The 18091-nt window shown below is 37.1% G+C and overlaps 2 protein-coding genes across 7 annotated transcripts; both read right to left on the bottom strand.

The window, feature by feature from the left end:
* Positions 1–221: 221 nt before the first annotated feature.
* On the bottom strand, positions 222–4426 carry LOC113765449 (CST complex subunit TEN1). 5 transcript variants are annotated; one of them, XM_027309636.1, is made up of 4 exons: positions 4097–4425; positions 3799–3912; positions 3056–3206; positions 222–316 (listed from the first exon to the last, which is right to left on the bottom strand). In XM_027309636.1, exons 2-4 carry the CDS (start codon positions 3900–3902, stop codon positions 248–250), a joined length of 324 nt encoding a protein of 107 aa, XP_027165437.1. In that variant the 5' UTR covers positions 3903–3912; positions 4097–4425; the 3' UTR covers positions 222–247. The 5 variants fall into 5 exon arrangements, with proteins under 5 accessions (XP_027165437.1, XP_027165436.1, XP_027165434.1 ...); XM_027309635.1 differs by lacking the exon at positions 222–316 and adding an exon at positions 1659–2054 and having other exon boundaries at positions 4097–4426; XM_027309633.1 differs by lacking the exon at positions 222–316 and adding an exon at positions 2187–2534 and having other exon boundaries at positions 3799–3928; positions 4097–4418.
* A 93-nt stretch (positions 4427–4519) lies between these two features.
* On the bottom strand, positions 4520–17575 carry LOC113765431 (phospholipase D zeta 1). 2 transcript variants are annotated; one of them, XM_027309604.1, is made up of 20 exons: positions 17187–17575; positions 16357–16458; positions 16105–16220; positions 15859–16000; positions 15052–15222; positions 14227–14400; positions 12949–13191; positions 12745–12861; positions 12415–12554; positions 12131–12280; positions 11523–11679; positions 10923–11447; positions 9762–9872; positions 8773–8919; positions 8489–8686; positions 7468–7569; positions 6600–6731; positions 6265–6330; positions 5651–5712; positions 4520–5578 (listed from the first exon to the last, which is right to left on the bottom strand). In XM_027309604.1, the coding sequence occupies exons 1-20, from the start codon at positions 17439–17441 to the stop codon at positions 5329–5331; spliced, it is 3360 nt and encodes a 1119-aa protein (XP_027165405.1). In that variant the 5' UTR covers positions 17442–17575; the 3' UTR covers positions 4520–5328. The 2 variants fall into 2 exon arrangements, with proteins under 2 accessions (XP_027165405.1, XP_027165406.1); XM_027309605.1 differs by lacking the exon at positions 17187–17575 and having other exon boundaries at positions 4534–5578; positions 15859–16016; positions 16357–16448.
* Positions 17576–18091: the final 516 nt, after the last annotated feature.

Here is an 18091-nt window from a genome sequence, read left to right on the forward strand (position 1 = left end):
CTGGGAAGAAATGGATTATATAGCGCATGTCGGCATCCAGCAACCAGCGAGTAGAAGAATTGAAGACGTTAACACGTCCAACTAGCTAGCTAATTATTGATTTACATAGTTGGAAGGTCTCTGTCCAGTTTGTTTGTATAAAAACCAACTTTCGTAAAGTTCCAACTTTCCTTCCTCTTGGAGAGGCTGAGGCTGAGCCACCAAGTTTGTGTGTATTACGTGTTGGGGGTTCGGAGTATGTTACCGTCTAGGACTGGAATGCCCGCCTTGTGCCTACTTGACATTGCAAATCCAAGTACCGAACCCATGAAAATATCTAGGGAAAATAAATTACTCACGTTAAACCAGACCATATACGATGTTGTCTTATTCTAATAGAATACTAGATGAAGTGATTACATGAAACAATGATACAGTTCAATTTCTACCACAGAGACACACGTCTTTTTTTTTTTTTTTTTAATATATATATATATATCTAGCAAGGAAGGTCGAGATTCTTTCCTCCCGAGTATATGAAGTCACAAAATCGAAAGAACTATCGTGACAGTTCCACATGCTACACGTGTTCTACAGGGGGAAAAGGCCACAACCGTTTAATCTACATGCTCCATTTGGTTAAAGATTTGCTAATGCACTCAATGCTCCAACTTTCAGCTGGATTTTGCTTAGACAAAAAGGTTTGGCAGCTCAACAAACATACAAGTTCAATAAGATCCCAATATATGATCGCATCTAAACAACTATTCAATAGCATTCGTTTTTTTTTTAGTGTAAGTGAGAGGGTTCGAACTCGAGACCTCCCACTTATACTCTCTCCTTCAAACCACCCAATCTAGAGGTGGCAATTTGGATCGAGATCCATTTATCCATCCATATAATCCATAATTAAATGGATTTGGATTATCCATTTATAGTATTGGTTTTAAATGGTTGATCAAAGTAAAACCATTAAATTAAATGGATTTATATGGATTATCCACAAAAACCACATATATCCATTTACTTAAAAACCAAATAAAAAAAATGAAAAAAAATGATTAAAAAAAGGAGCTATCTTAAAATGGAGGCGACCGAATCTGAGCGAACAAATATATTTGTAGCTTTGAAAAGAACCTGCTCCATGGCTTCCTTTTATTATCTTTAAGAAACGATATGAAGCAAACCCATTACTTTTTCCCAACGATATCAATTCGCTATCTAACAGATTGGACTTATTCATTTACTGGTGTCTTAGCTGCTCAATGTTCTCATTTTTTAAACCAGTGATAATTAGGTCTTAGCTTCATCAATCAGGTCTTGCCTTCATTTGTCCTCTTTCTCATCCAAATACACCTAAATTTTACAAGTACATAAAAAAGTATCTTCATATTACAAGAAATAGTAATACAAAAAAAAAGTAACAAAAATATTTAAATGGATTATAAATGGATAATTGGTTCTTATTTAGAATCCATTTAGATCCATTTATTAAATGGATTTAAATGGATTGGATAAATTTCATCCACCATCCATTAAGTCAAAACCAATTATGAACCATTTATCCATATTGCCACCTCTAACCCAATCCATCCCTTCCCCAACTACCAGGATGTGATGTGGGGTGGGGGGGGGTGGGGTTTTACTCATTAGCTTTAATACAATGCAAGGCAGCAAGTGACAAATCTTGCACAACTTTTACAGCTATTGAAAACAAACTTGGGGAGTGTTTTAAGTTGAAGACATCTTAAAGCTCCTGATGGCAAGATATAGGAATCCACCTAGGAGAATTTATCAAACATCAAACCAACTGCAATTGTTAAGTCTATTGCTGCAAGTGATATCAAACTCAAACAAACAATTGGCATGCTTAGCCAATCAATCATTCCAAACAAATAAGAGATGTGATTAACAAAGATCAGCGATTGAGCCTCACTGCCAACTCAACACCTTTTTCTGCTCACAACTTATCAGTGATGCTTGCAGTTCTTGAACATGATGGTCAACTCTAAAGTAATGCTTGGTATAGCAGTATTGACCATGGAATAGACTTCTGGTAAGACCATGTTCTCATCCTAAAATATGCGCCCAATAAGTAATGCTCTTGGCTAAAACGGTTATGAGAATATACAATAGATACCTAGAGAATGCAGATCGCAGAAATTTGATTGAATAAATCAATGAAAAGATGCAAGAGAATGGGTAACAAGCAAAAGGTAACAACTAGCTTTGTGGAGGAATCGATTTCCCTCTCCATAAAGATATTTTGCTTCGCTTCTAGTTGAGTTCCACTCAAAATAGATACAGGAAGCCAACATCTGTACGATTAGGCAAGAAAAATAAAAACAGCCATATTTTGTTCTCATCTTTCTCATCTTCAGATAGAATTGACAGTTGATATTAACCTTGTATCTTTTCTATAAATAGATATTACCCTAAGACGTCGTGCTATTCATCTGCTCAGCTTGAAAGCCTCTCAAGAGCTGCAGAGACTGATGATAGAGATTAAGATCCATGCCATCTACATTCCTACCCACTCGCGCCCTCAAAATTGCCTGACATTTATGATAAAAGCTCACAGTAAATAAAAGCATGAAGTGGTCAGAAAAAATTTTAAAAAGCCTCGAGAGGTTTTTTATGTGTGCCATGATTACGCTTAAGCCAAAAGACACGCTGTGTAAGATATATTGCATATGTAAGCACAATCAATCAAACATGCAGGGTCAATTTAATTAATTAAGAGCAAAAATCACATGGTACATTCAAAAAACTTAGCTTGATCACAGAAATGAAGCGTGGAAATAAAGCGAGAGGTTGATCTCCAGATGAAGAATGTCCCAAACACAAATATCACACCCATTTCCTAATTTTCCTATGTAACATCACTTATTTATCATCCTCTGCAGCCTGTTGCTCTATAAGCCACTCAACTTATAGATGGAGAGATCAAAGGATTCCAAACATCAAATTGTCATCGGGATTTACAGAAAGGGCACCAGAATGGAGGATATTAATTCAATGATTGCTCAAATATTTGTATGTAGTTGTACAAGAAAATCACCATAGACATGCATACCTGATTGCTGGGGTCAATAAGCAGTTCTCCAATGAACTGGTACAAGGAACCTATGTGAAGATTGACCTTCAAATGTTGCGTGTCAATCTTTAAGGAAGCATTGCCTTCGACAATTGACGCAATTGCAGTCTCTATGTCATACTCCTGTAGCCTATAAAATAGAACAAATTAACCCTCTCAAAGCTGCATAATTGATTTTAGATTGTAGCACACAAGTGGCATATCTGACAAAATATCATAAAACAATTAAGGAGCTGAACTTTCTTTAGAATCCCGTGTAAGTTGGTATAATTTTATGTTCTTCTGCACTCGAAACGCCTCAGAAATTTTACCGTGGTATATTGATATGATGGTAAGAAAAGTAAATGGCAACGATGACACCACCACGCTTGAAGTTGAAGTACAGTTGCAGATAAACATCGATATAAATATAAATAAATAAATAAACTTCTGATTACAGGAGTACTGAGACATTTTGTGTTGGCAAAAAACAAGCAGCATGGTGGCTAATTATTGAAAAGCAAGAAATGCAAGAAGCAACATTATCACTAACAAGTGTGCAAAGATACCATGACATGAGCCGATGAAAGGGCCTATCAGAAAAACCCACTACCATACTTTCGAGTTGAGAAGTGGCCCTGCTTTCTCCCCTTCTTATTAACTTTTTCTCTATATGTTTCACAAATCGAAATAGACAAAATTCAAGAAGCATTTGCAACAAAGAGCAACACGTAAACACCTACTTTCCAGTAACTCGAAGCGATGCTCCTTGCGTGAATTGTGGGGAGGAGGGAACTAGTTCCTCAAGAGTCACCAACGCACCAAAACTTACAGCAGATGTTGCCATTGAAGCAATTCTACAAACAGGCGGAGCTATAAGAGTTTCACTGAGGTGTTGTTGATCGTAAACCAGAAATTAAGATAAAAATATCCAAAGTTTGAGAACACTTTACATGATCAATGTCAACTAAGTAAATCAAGACATGGATTTCCAAAAGACAAAAGACAATTATATGATTAGTTTGGGGTTTCAGAAGCTACCTCCAGATGAAGATTAAAAATGTTCCCTCGGTTTCCAAAATTAAAAAGGCCGGAAATAGTTTGGACCAATTTAGTTATCGATTCGGCCACTTGGATTCTGATTTTTCCATCGTGGGCCCGTTTGTATTGCTGATTTTTAATCAATCTTATACTAACACCCTTTAAGGTCCAATGTGCTCCATCATTTTTCAGTAGACGATACATCTTTTCTTCCACATGTTTACCTGGTCAAAAGTGGAGGCGAGACTGCCGCAAACAGAAATTCGAACTGAGTTGAACAGGGGCAGGAGACAACTAGAAAGCGGACTGTTGGTCTGAGCATCTGAAGGCACTTTCTAAACTAACCATACGTAGCCCAGACTCTCCACCGCCCAGGCGTGATAGACCAAGGGAAACATGACGTTGCTGAGCATACGTTCATCATTTATAGGAACTAATTTATGTAAAAGTTAATTTGAGATACATGGCCAACAAGTTATCAATGTGTCAGGAAGCATAAAAAAAAAAAAAAAAAGAAGTCATCAACGTCTATCCAAAATGTTCCTTTTTTCGGTTTTTATTTTTTTAGGGGTGAGGGGAGGTTGGTTGAACCATATTGCTCTATAATCTATATTGCAGAGAAGTCTTGTGCACAAATTTTTGTGAATCTTTCAAGTACATAAAATATCACTCCCATGAAGAATTTAGAAATCTTCGGTGCCTGCTGATATCGTGCTGAATATTATCCGTTGAGATCGGAAACAATCATTTCTCTGTCACTGGATCCTCATCCTCCTCTATGAACAGAACTGCAAATCTTAATGAAAGTGCTTCCCGCAACTGGCAAACTCCGGCGCTTATTGTCAAAGTAGACCACCAGCTATGATAGTTCAGGTGCCAACAATGGACTAATGCCTTGAGGAACACCAGAGTGAATCATGAAACTTTAATTTCATTCATATACATGTAGAAACATTAAGCAGAGAAACTTGTATATAACTTCCACTTCCTCGAACATTAAGAGCCCCGCTAAAGAGCGCCTATATATAACTTCCATTTTCTTGCTGTATTTTCTTGCTTCGAACTGAAGTTTCTGGTCAACCACCACCCCTTTCCATCTCTCTCTCTCTCTCTGGTTGGGGGGCTCCCTCTGTGTGTGTACTCTCCGCCTGAGGTGCATGTCTCACCATACTTAAAGACACGTGGAAGATAATTTTCAGCTATATACAAGCCGTAGTTAATAAAGATGATGCTCAGTGAAAAACTTGAGATGATGCATAGTACTCGCTTTCATTGAACACAGGTCTTAAATCTTCTTTGGACATGAAATCCAAAGGGAAAGAAACAAGATGCCCCCTAACAGATTCTAACCTCTCCAAGGGATCAGTGCATTTAATATCCCCATCTTGATAAGACTCGAGCTTATTTGGGGCTATTCCTAAATCAATGGTTGCCTGGCCAAGTTTTTCTTTCCAGTAGACCATGCATTGACGGAGAGAAGCCCTGCAAGCTTACACAGATTTTTATACAATCAACAACAAAAAGAAAAACAAATCTTTGAAAGAAGGAACGCACCTGGAATGGATTAGATCATTGGGTATACAAGAAAAAACATCTTGGTAGATCATGGTATTTGTCTGGCAAAATCACATTACACAGAGAAGTTAGTTGGAGGTAAATAAAGCCAGTGTTACAAACCCTAACTCATAGCACATATGAGTTTACTCATTGTGAGAAGTTAGTTTACTCATTACATTGAGAAGTTAGTTGGAGGTAAATAAAAGCCAGTATATAAGATTTACTCATTGTGAATGGATTAGTCTTCTATACACTGACCGTGTATACACTTTCACCATTAAATGCATGACACATAATCCGAATTTGAATTTGAAACCCAAATTTTGCATGTGTCGTGCATCCAATCGTGATAGTGTATACGCTGTCAATGCATATAAGATTTACTCATTGTGAATTCTTTCTTTTACATTCGAGAAGATTACAAACTTGTTGGCTCAAGTAACTAAAATGACTCTTCCATCAAATCATACTCTGGAGTTTAACTCCCATCTTTATTATTGCAGACAGAAAATTATACACTGAGAATCAAGTAGAAGTAATGGGCAACAACCATATCCTGACAAAGATGAGCAAACATTTCATTGACGACGTACTTGAAAATGGCATTTTACCTTGGCAGTTGCCATCCATATTCCCTTATATGTAGAATCAATCACCGGATCTCTTATTTGATGGACCTAAAAGAGGATAACCAATTATCACCCAAATCTCACATCTCAGAAAAAGATGAACGACAGATGCAGAGGCCAGAGGTTAGAAATCTTTCATCTATTAATTCTACCTAATCCTTTTCTACTTGCTTTTATGTGAATGACACATAAATTGGCTATGCATACTCCTCCTAGAAAGAATGGGGAAAGAAAAAAGAAAAAAAGGAGTTCCATAGAAGAAATGATTTCGAGAGATATGACTATCACACGGTATCAAAAGGGTGATGGAAACTGACCTCTCCAGCTCTAAGACCAAGGTGCTCAGACCATAGAGAAAGCCGCAAGCTCGATGCAAACTTCCCAGCCTTCCATGGCTTGCCTCCCATTAATGAATCAAACAGTTCTTTGTCCTCAACTAGTACACCAATCTGAAACAACATAAGTAACATGGCTGGTCAGCAACCAGGGGCATAATTTAAAATGCGAACCAGAACCAAATTCCTAGTGATAAGCAAACCAAATTCCTAGTGATAAGCAATCCCAAATTATGTAATGAAGTGGAAGTAAGATTCAACAAATTTTTTGAGGTTCAGAGTACTGCAATATGACATACAAGTCAACACCCATACCAAGATGTATTTAGATGTGCATTTTATCAGCTAGGAGACAAAGCTTGCATAGCTTACCAAACAAACTTCTATGCATAAAGAACAAAAAGAATGGGCTGAACGACGTGAAAAATAATAATTATTGGGATGCTAAGAAATGGCTAAGAAGCTCAGGAACATGCTTGCTAGAGAAAGACCAAGAAAAATTTGACTCAGAGAAGAAGTATTCTTCCTTTTCTAACAAAGCTAAAGGAAAAGTATGTGCTTTCCATTATTCTTTGAATAAAATAGACGAAGCAGCTGACATCAATCACTCTGCTTAAATGATTATACAGTGATGCCTGGTGACCAGAATAAGCAAGGTACAAGTCCTTTACAGAGGTATAAAGATGCAATTTACTACCTGTAATCTACAAGGAACAAACTCAAGTAAGAACGCATGAATAAAGACTGAAGAGAATGGATATAGAATAAGAGAGTAATGTAAACCACCCCGAACATTCAACTAAATCTGTATAAAAAATCCACAGACAAAGAAAAGGAATAAAATATATACCTCAGAGTCCCTTGAGCCAAGCAAACTTCTATCATTGATATTAGCAGATCCAACTAGAGTTATACAATCGTCAACTATCATGATCTTGCTATGTACATACACCTAGAGAAATGAAAAAATCACCAATAGCATCATCAATTTTATGTTGTAGAAGCAGAAAAGAGAACCTTGTAGTGAATAGAAACAGTGAATTCTTATCCCCTTGATTTGCTTTTGCAAGTCAAGTGTAGTGGAAATGAAATGCAATTATCCAAACATTCAACAAATTTATTTTTAAGTGCTGTAACCATCAGACTATTACATGTTTCCATGAATTTCATCTTCTTAGATACTAAGCAGTTCCATGGCTTCATGAGCTGTAACTACTATGTGTAGTATCAATCAAACAAACAACTCATTTGAGTACGGGCTGCTGTTTTCTACCGTGCATAATTCTGCTCGGAAGAATACAAGTGGCTCTGCATCAAGATAGAATGAAGATAGGGGCAACCCCAGAAAGGTGGACAGGAGCCAAGGTGTGGAAGAGAAAGGAGGTGAAAATGTACAGGGTTTGAAAAAAAGAGTTAAAAAAAAAAGAAAATAAAGGGACAGATAGCAATAAATAAATAAATAAGAGAGTTGTCTTTGCGGCTGCAAGGGGTACAGTTAAAGCAATGCAAAGTTACCAAAATTAAATAATATTTTAGAGTAAAAATCTTAAATAAAAATAACAAAGGACTACCTTAGCATTTCTTCCAATTTCAAATATGCAACTTGCAAACTTCTACACTTACATATAATGTATACCAAATAACGAACTAACATATCCTTATTAAATAATCAACTAAAGATAGGTCCTGCCTGTCTAATAACTAACAAATGGACAGTTCACTCACCTAAACGGTAAAGTGCGTAAACGAGTCAAATTTACACATAAATACCATCAACAACTAAACAATCAGAAGGTCATAGAATTAGCAATCAGATGCTTGCAAGAGACTTCTTAATACACAAAACTTGAAAAAAGAAATTGCACAGTCACCTGACTGGAGGCCACAGGACCACCTTCAAAAAGTCTACCATGAGCTCTAAGACCGTAGAAAGATATATAGTCATGCACTCGAGGTCCGATGTGATCATAAAGATTGTCCAATATCGAATTACGTCCTCTGCATATTGTTCGATACTGCCAATGCATAATTGCTCTCACAGATGCTGCACCACCATCATCCACACCACCCTGCCAAAGTATATAGAGTGAAAAAAATAAATAAATAAAGAAAAATTACTCATATTGGACAAGGGGAACACAACCAAGCATAGTACCTGGAAGCCTGGAAGAAGTGGTATGACAATTATAACTCTGAAACACTTCTTTTCCTTGTAAGCTCGCATAATGCGTTGGTATAATGCTTCCAATACACGATTCCGTATGATCTCGTCTCCAGAAAGACCTGAGATGAAGAATTGATTCTGGAACAAGTTTCCAGGAATTTATGTCAGACAAGAAACTAAAAGCTGCTTAGAATATGCCTAGCCTCCTTAAATGGAAAACCACTCAAGAAAAGACTAATCAAATACTCACACTGACGGCAATTGCATCAGAAAATTGAATGCAAATTTGATAATACAAAATCAAAAAGCAACAAAATTATTCAGTAAAAAATAAGAATGTTCAACAAATGACCTGTCACAGGCACGGTAATCTTTTTCAAAAGATATCCCTTGTAGAAAAGGAAAACCAACTTCCTCAAAACCAGACCATGAAACTTACAGAAGAAAAAAAGACAGACAAGTGCAACCATCACTAACATTAGCTTGTACTTCAGAGATCAATTGCCTTATCCATCACAGGAACGAAAAGGACACTTTTGAATAATTGAAACCTGGGAAGCTTCAGAAAATGCTAAATGAATGGCTATCAAGACATAACATGTAGATCCCATTGAATGCTGTAGAAAGTCGAGCATAGGCAGTTTCTTAGCAGTCACCAAGGATAAGGTAGTGTTCCAGTTATAAACAGGACACTAGTGGCACAAAGGGTCCTTTCCAATATTATTTTCCAAGTTATATTCTCCTCTAGCTGTGCCTTTAGTCCCATCCATACTACCTTCCCATATTTCACAATTTTCCAAGACTTGCTCAAATATATTAAACACTCCGCACGAAAAGTCACATTCAAAATATTTACCTTCCTTCTGAAACTACTGGCCCAAATTTACTCCAAATTAGTTACCTAGATTAACACAATTAATTCATTGATTATCAAAAAAAAAAAATTTACCACAACTAAAACTATTAAAGGACAGGAATACCTCAATATATATGAAGTGTTCTGCCTTCTCGATAAGAGAACAGTAAGCACTGTGAATGCTTTCCTCTATTTGGCTAGTTCCAGCAGACCATTGACTGACACTCCTTATAACCTAAACTTGGAAGCATCAAAGAACGGTAGTTATTTAAATAACCAACATAAAAAAGAAAAAAATTTTAAAAGAGTATCATCCTCAGATATATTACATAGAATCTTCTAAAACAAGCTCATGTTTGGGATGCTGTAGGCCCAAAAACAGTTGCAGGTCATTTTTCACAATATACCCATAAAACACATTCCACCACCTCCACAATGACAAGCCATTGTAACAGGATGTAAAAGTAAGCAATTAAAACAATCTTAATGAAATTCATATGATATCACAGTACATTCGCCCACTAAGAAAAGGTCTTAAGCTAAATATTGTGAACTATACTCATACCAGAACCAGTTCTTCTACCTCAGCCCATGTAGCATATATAACCGCTATTTGCTTGCAAGTAAAGGTATGTAGGTCAAAGCCCCCCAAAAAGAACTTGTTAAGTAGAACAAGCAAAGATTCCAGCATAGCCTAAATAGTCTTAAACAAATTGTACTTTGTGCTCATTAGCCAGTAACAGACACAACTCCACTAAAAAGAATGACATAAACAACCTGGAGATTATAGCACACCGCTCTGTTTATATAGCCAAACACAACGTAATATGAATCCCACATAGGAGGATAGCATGAGAACATCAGCATATGAATCACGCTTATAATAGTAATATGTCTAATGTTTATTTGTTACATGATACAGAAACAAAAACATGATCTTAATATGTAATATATCCTTCCTAGCAAGTGGGAAAAGTTACTAATCATGCCCATCTATTAGGACAGGAACCTAATCTACTTAATAATCACCAACACTTTCTATATCATACACGGATGGGATACAATATGGATGCACGCATGTCACTCAGTATAGAGATCCTCAACCTCCTAAAGAAATTATATCTAACCCCAGCTAGAGAAACAAAATCCTGAGCCAGAGTTGCATGGCCTAAACACTACATCTTCAATGATCAATAAAATTAGATGTATACATGAACTCAAGTAGCTCATCATAGATAAACATTTGATCAGAAAGAACTGGGGCACTGTGACATTTAGATCTCACCTGACATCGACATGAAACACGAGGACCAACTTGTCCACTTTCATCTGCCAGATCAACTTGACCACTTCGATCCTGTGTTTCCCACCATTCATTACCTGAAGGCTTGAATCCAGGCTGCATGGAAGACAACTCCTGCAGCATATGTGAGGCATCAAGATCATCTACAAAACCTTTCATTGGCATATCTGGATTAATTGGTTCAACTTTTGACTTTCGGAAAGAGAAAGGACTTTTGCTGGGCCTGCTTGCTTGATCATGGAAACCATATTCCCTACTTAAACCATTTAATTTTAATTGCCCCTCTGAAGCATCGAGCCCATCTGCTTCTTGAGGCATGAGCAAGGGGATATCCTGGCAGGATGATCGAGACGAGAATGATTCTTGCTTTTTGGTGCGTTTACGGATGTTTCCATCATTCTTAATTTCATCATCAATGTCTCTGTTAATTCCCATGTAGTGGGGAATAACCATGTGATGCTGTGGCATAAGGAGTGGGATCGCCTCCTCATATGGAGCTTTATTCCTCTGAAAAATGTTATAGCTATAAAATCACCAAAGCTTTTAAATTCAGAGAATACCTAAAACTGTAACAAGATTAACCTTTGCATAGTTCCAACGCTGAACAAAATGTCTAGCAACATCACGGCAAGGCGGTCCCCAAAAAGCACAGTGGACATCATGCCATGGCATACGCGGATACTTTTGCCGATCTAATTCATCTTTCATAGTATCTTCCCATGAATTTGGTTCTGACTCTCTGAATTGTTATTAGGTATCGGACAGGCAATTATTAGACATAATCGATGCAGATTGTAGCTCTCCACAAAGTCAATCTCATCACTGTATGTGTGTGTGTGTGTATGTATGTATGTATCACACAATGAGTCGGTACATTTGTAGATCCATTATCATCAAAAAGCAAACTGACATCAGAAAAGTTCCAGATCCAAATTATTCATACTTAAAGTAAACAATGTAAAGTATCCATCTTTACTTGTTCTTTGCAACAACAATCCTCACTCAGGTATAGCAACAAACAACTAGAACTACTTCAAGATCATTAAGACCAAGTAATTTATGGATGTTCCAATGCAGCAGACCATCATGTCCCACTAGATAATTCTGAGACTAAATTGACTTCTAAAATCAGGATAAATAGTTAGCTACAAGATTAAAATGAACTTGTAATGAAAACACGGGGAAAGCACCTTGGGTTGTAATAGTCCTTTCCAGGCCAATTGCAGGGAGGGTAATCGCCCACTTTGTGATCAAATGAATCATAGCGACCAAAGCAGAGGTCAAGCCCTCCAAGAAAGCAAATATGGTGGTCAACAATAACAATTTTCTCATGGTGCGACCTATGTATAAGCAGATGTAAGTCCACAGAAATTTCTGTTTCATCACTGAGTGAAAACAATAATCAAGTACCATATCTGTAGGAAAAGAGTATGAAAACTTAAACAGCTACTGGCTTTGACAATAAGGTGCATACCATAAATAGACACCAGTAGAAAAATGGTCTGGATATCGTAGTACTCTCACATTCTCATGGATGCCAAGAAGCTTTTTCTTGCTGTAGACGCTGTTAATTTTCAGAGCTAGGGCAACCTCTTTGTATAGAAGAATATAAATCTACAGGAAAAGAAAATTCAAGAATCCAAAATTAAAGTTCATACAGTTAGCATAACAAAAGCAGGGACAAGCCATGTTCAGATGCAGCCACATTTTCATGAAAGCCACAATTGTTTCCTTCAAAGAACTTCAGAAGTATTGGCATGTATGAAACATATAACAAGTAAATCATATGTACAGGCGTATATACCTGAACACCTTGCTTAGCTTTCATTTCTAGTAAAGCATCAAGCCGAGAGGATGCATGAGCATCAAAAGGCCGCCGCAGGTAGAGTTCTGGGCAGAGCCACCAACCACAAATAAATATCTGCAGGAAACTTCTATTCATATTCTACTTGCTCATATAATAAAAAGTGAAGAATATTATCTGTGAAGGTGAAACTAAAGCTTTGACCTCTGATTTTGCATCCTCAATTGCCAAAGCAATCGCTTCAAATGCCACCCGACCATCTACAAACCACTGAGCCTGACTACCATCTTCTGTCAATCCCCGAGGAGGAGCAAAAGATCCAAAACGGTGAGGGTGACACCAACCCTCAGGTGGCCTAAGACCAGCATCATTAATTGCAGCAACCCAATCTTTGACTTTAGCATTGGCCTTGGTTCTGACCTTGATGCACCGGATTCCACAAGATACCTTTAACAACATCATAATAACTTCAGAAAAAGTGCAACTTCTTACAAATAGCAATGCTGACCTTGGATGAAAACCAATCACTCATCATTTTAACTGGGACTAGGAAGCTAGAGGCAAGGTAATACAAGTCTATGCTACAAACTTCCTTCAGATCACGATGCTTTTTCTTGTTATTCTCATAAAAGCATGGTACCAAATATTCCACTGAGATGTGGAAAAGTTGGGAAAGGAATAGGTTTTTATTAAAAACCCAAAGGGCCCCCAACCCATGAACCTTTAGAGTTGCTTCATTTCCACAATGACTTGCTTGGGTATTGACCTTCTTCTTCTCCTTCTACATCCTTTCAGGAATAGTAGCATAAATATTCTTTGCAGATCTCCAACCATCTCAACAAGTTTTCTCTAATTTAACACAATTATGATTGTTCACTTTTTGTAACATTTATTTCGTTCAAATTCAGGTCAACATTTTATTTCTTAGTTGACTAAATCATTAGCAATTTCAATACAGCTCCTTACTTGCCCAAATTATCTCTCTTCAAATAGGTGGCCTTAACCCTGAAATTTTCATTTTGATTATACTGATGCACTATGACACTAGAACATATAATGCTATCACTCCATTTAACCATATCTATTTGTTCCTATGAATGCATCATCCCTGGTCCCTTTTTTAATTCAATCATGAAACCTAAACGCTTAGATCAGTAAACCCATTATCCGTATCTTTAACTAAAATATTCCGTCTCCAACAATCAAGAATTCAAGGAAAATTAGAATCCTAATCCTCTTTATATTCATCTACAGGTTTTTATTTATTTATTTATTGAAAATTGATTGTCTACAGACACACTCCCAAAGACATCCTTCTCAGGAACAAGATGCAAATCTTTGTTATCTTTAGAGACCCATAAGATGCTCTAAGGACTAACAAGAAACTTTATACTTCAGGACTGGACTCCGAATGTAATGCTTCAGGAAGAGTGTCAACATAGAATGGGTCCTCTACAAGAAGAACATGCATAAACAGCTTACCCTGAAATAATGGCGCAAAGGATTGTGATCCTTTACTTCTTTTGCTAATGATACACGGCCATCTCCATTACCATCTGATGCTGGTAGTACATCAAATACAATTATATCTAGAGGTTGCGCATCAAAAGGATCTTTGAGGAAGGCCAGAAATCCAGGCTTGAGTACAGCCCAGACCTGCATATAATTCCAACACTGTGATATTCCTTGTAGAGTAAATCTAAATTAGATACTACAATACAGGTATTAGGAGCATGACCAGATTTAAATTAGAAACTAAACTATGCATATTGAAAGCATAACTCCAGATAGCTGAAAGCAGGTTCTAACAATTTCAGCATTCAAGAACATGACTGGTGTTAGAGAGAACCAAACGAGGAAAGCTGTAAAATATGAAAAGACGAAAAGAATGCAGTAAGGGATACAGAAAAGCAAACCCAGTACAGCCTACCTTTTTCATCAGGTTGCGAAACCTGTATATGAAGAAAAGGGAGAAAAGACTAGGAATAACAAAACCTAATAATTCTCTGAATAAGAACCACATAAGCAGGATGCAAGGAAACTCAAAATTCTAACTACCCCAAGCACTGACCTCTTAGATTCTCCAACCAAAGTCATCATGAAATAAAAGTAAAACAAAACAACAATGGTCTTGTAGCAACTAAAAATTGAAAGGTCACCAGTCAATGTCATGCAGTAGTTGAAAACAGTAATGGATCCAAATATGAGAAGAGGAATTCTCAAGTAGTAAGCAATTTTCATTATCCCCAAAAATCAGAAAAAACAGAACGAGAGATTCATGGTAGATTATCCAGCGAAGATAATTACCTTCTGCCAATTGTCTTTGCAGCAGCTGAACCACTGACATGAACAACAGCCTTGATGTTCATCATCTCTGGGGATTTTTGGTAAGTGCTTCACCATGACATAATCTTCTTTTAGCTTAGGACCATACTCTGGTAAAAAGGACAACCTGGAGACTTCCAAAAATCTGCAAACCTGCCATATAATTGGGAAATGTGAAAGACAGAAAAATACCGAGAAAGAAATCTGGAGTAGCCAAAACATGAATTCAACTTAATTTTCAAAAAATGGAAACATTAGCTGCATAAGAGTTGTAGCCTAAATACACAGTTCAGCTTAAAACAAATCAAAGCAACGATATCTTGACTAACAATCGCAATCTCCTAGTGCTATTACGGGTTAGTTACTATTCCACCACACAGATATTCCATGATCAATTATTCTTTGGTGAAAGAGATGTGCGAGAATTTCATACACATGATAACATGGAAGTATGTGCTTGTGAAAATTTTCCCTACCGAATTTGTATATGTAACATGAAGGGTTGAAGTAGTTGCCAAATATCAGGTAAAATCTCTCTAGGTGCTCATTTAATTCAAGGCAACTTAAGAAACAAGGTATCTCATTTACCGGGTCAAGCTACTGACTCATGCTCTTGGTGCAAGCACACATGCATAGAAAACACTCTTTCTGTTAGTTGCTAAATTCTAAGGATGAAAATATGAACATTAAAGAAAACAAAGTGTGCTAATTATTAGGTTGTAACAAAAGTTGCTACACTATCTTGCAAGCAAATCTAAAACAAAAATTCTAGAGTAAGACTTTGCATACCTCCCGCGAATTCACTATATCCATGTTCCCAAGAAAGTGATTCAAGTAGCCTTGCATTGCTACTTTTGATCTGTCAGACATTGAATTCTGCCGTCCTAGGGCAGGCCGAATAATTGGCAGGGCAGCACTTGACGGAACATCTCTGAACAAAAAACTACCTGTAAGAATCATACAAATTATGATGCTACTCGCAGTATGTAACACTTCCTCCCCTTTCACAATAAGCAATATAATCTCAAGATTCACCTGTTTTTGACACTTTCATCATTACGCAGAGGAATGGTCTCATCTTCAGCTTCTTCGTCATCCTGTATAACCGGTGTATGATCTCCTATTCCTAAATTTTGAAGCCATTCTCTGACCTTCACATTTAAAAACACATCAGCATTCCACCACAGATTCAACATGAGTAAAAAGTGCAACAGTTTGATCAAACAAACCAACCTCCTAAAAATAAACAGCAAAAATGCACACCGAAGCAAATGAATCTAAGCATACCTGCTCCTGCTTTTCATGAATTTCCTCAATAAATGCCCTTTTCTTCAACGCAAAATGTAAATAGAATACTTGTGAAGCTTTCTTGACTAACTGCCACTTGAACTGAAGAAAGAATAAGTATTAGTCCAGCAGAATCCAATCAATTACTAACCTCCTAACCTATGGGGGGAAAAACACTATTGGAATATTGAAGCTACCATTCAACCAATTCAAGTATTAATATTTTTTTTAGGTGTTACTGACGGTAACGAAAGGTACCCAAATAGGCTACCAATCTTTTCGTCCCCTGTCACCAATTTTAATTGATAATTGTAGACTACCAAAATTCGCACAATCCATCAAAATTCACATACTGCCCATAATTAAAACCAAATATGTGCAAGGTAACAATAACTGTCACAACAACAATATAACTCCTAAAATTCATTTTCAGTCAAACAACATCCTAAATTAACAACTAAATTTAGTTTAATTACGTCCAAAAACCCAAACTCACTCAATTTCAAATCCGAAAAAGCCCCAGTTTTTACCTCGTCTACAAGAACTCTAAGTTCACCCTTTTGGCGTTCCCTGTCAAAGCCAACACTCCTCACCTCAATCTGATTCCTAGCTCAGGTATAAATGAACAAACTTCCATTCATATCCAGTTCTCAAAAATCCAAACTTGAGCTGATTCCAGCATCACTCTATAAGCAATCTGTTTATGTTCTAGTCTCTTCTATAAAACTCAAAGTAGCAACTTCTCCATTAAACAAATTTCTACCTGATATATTGAAACAAACAAAAAATAAACTAATATTGGCAGCAAGCGAGGCAAGGTGAAATCATACCTGTTTGTATTGGAATTCAATTGTATAAGTGAGCATAATAGGGCTAATATCGGCAGCATCGGGGCGGGACACCTGAATAATAGTAGCCTTAGGCAACTCATCGAAAATTCGAGCTGACTCGGCTCCGTGATGATGATGAAAGGAGAAGAATGATGACATCATCATCGGCAGCGGCTCCGATTGCACTTGCACGTACCTCGGGCCTCCTCCTCCTCCTCCTCCGCCGCCGGTCACCAAGTGCTCCGTCGACGCCATTCTCTCCGATCACCACTGACGATTTAACAAAAAATACAGAAACACGTGTACAATCGATAGCTATGTCAAAAAAGGAATGACGCAATTAATTTGTTCCGGATAGAGATCAAGAAGAAGTAGAAACAAAATAGAGAGAGAGAGAAATTTGAGAAAAATAAAGGGCTAATTAGAATTTGACTTTTTTGGGATGAAATGTGTGGATTTTCTGTTTGGTAGTTTTCAACTTTTCATTATTGTCTTCCGTTACGTGGACTTTGGTGTGTGGTCGGTTGTGGATAGTCCGGAATTTCAGGATCCGGGTAGATTTGAATTGCATTACAAGTCTCTCTCTCTTTATTTTTTTCAAGTGAGTCTATGCCTTCTAGTTTTCGTTTTTTGACTCTCTCTCTCTCTCTCTCTCTCTGCTTTTTTTTTCTTTTTTTTTTTGGGTGTTTTACAACAATTTTTTTAATGGTTTTGGTTGGGATTAGCCACTAGCCAGGATAATTACGCGAGCTTAGCACAATTGTGTGAGTTTTGGCCTTCATTTGGAGATAAATTTCCGAGCACTAGTTTAAATTCTCAAAGAGATTAGGAAATAGAAACTATGATTTTGTTCAAGTGGAAGTTGGGATAACCGTTTTATGTTTTTGATTAGGCAAATGGTCCTT

The sequence above is a fragment of the Coffea eugenioides genome, chromosome 3 (genome assembly GCF_003713205.1).
Source record: "Coffea eugenioides isolate CCC68of chromosome 3, Ceug_1.0, whole genome shotgun sequence".
NCBI classification, from domain to species: domain Eukaryota; kingdom Viridiplantae; phylum Streptophyta; class Magnoliopsida; order Gentianales; family Rubiaceae; genus Coffea; species Coffea eugenioides.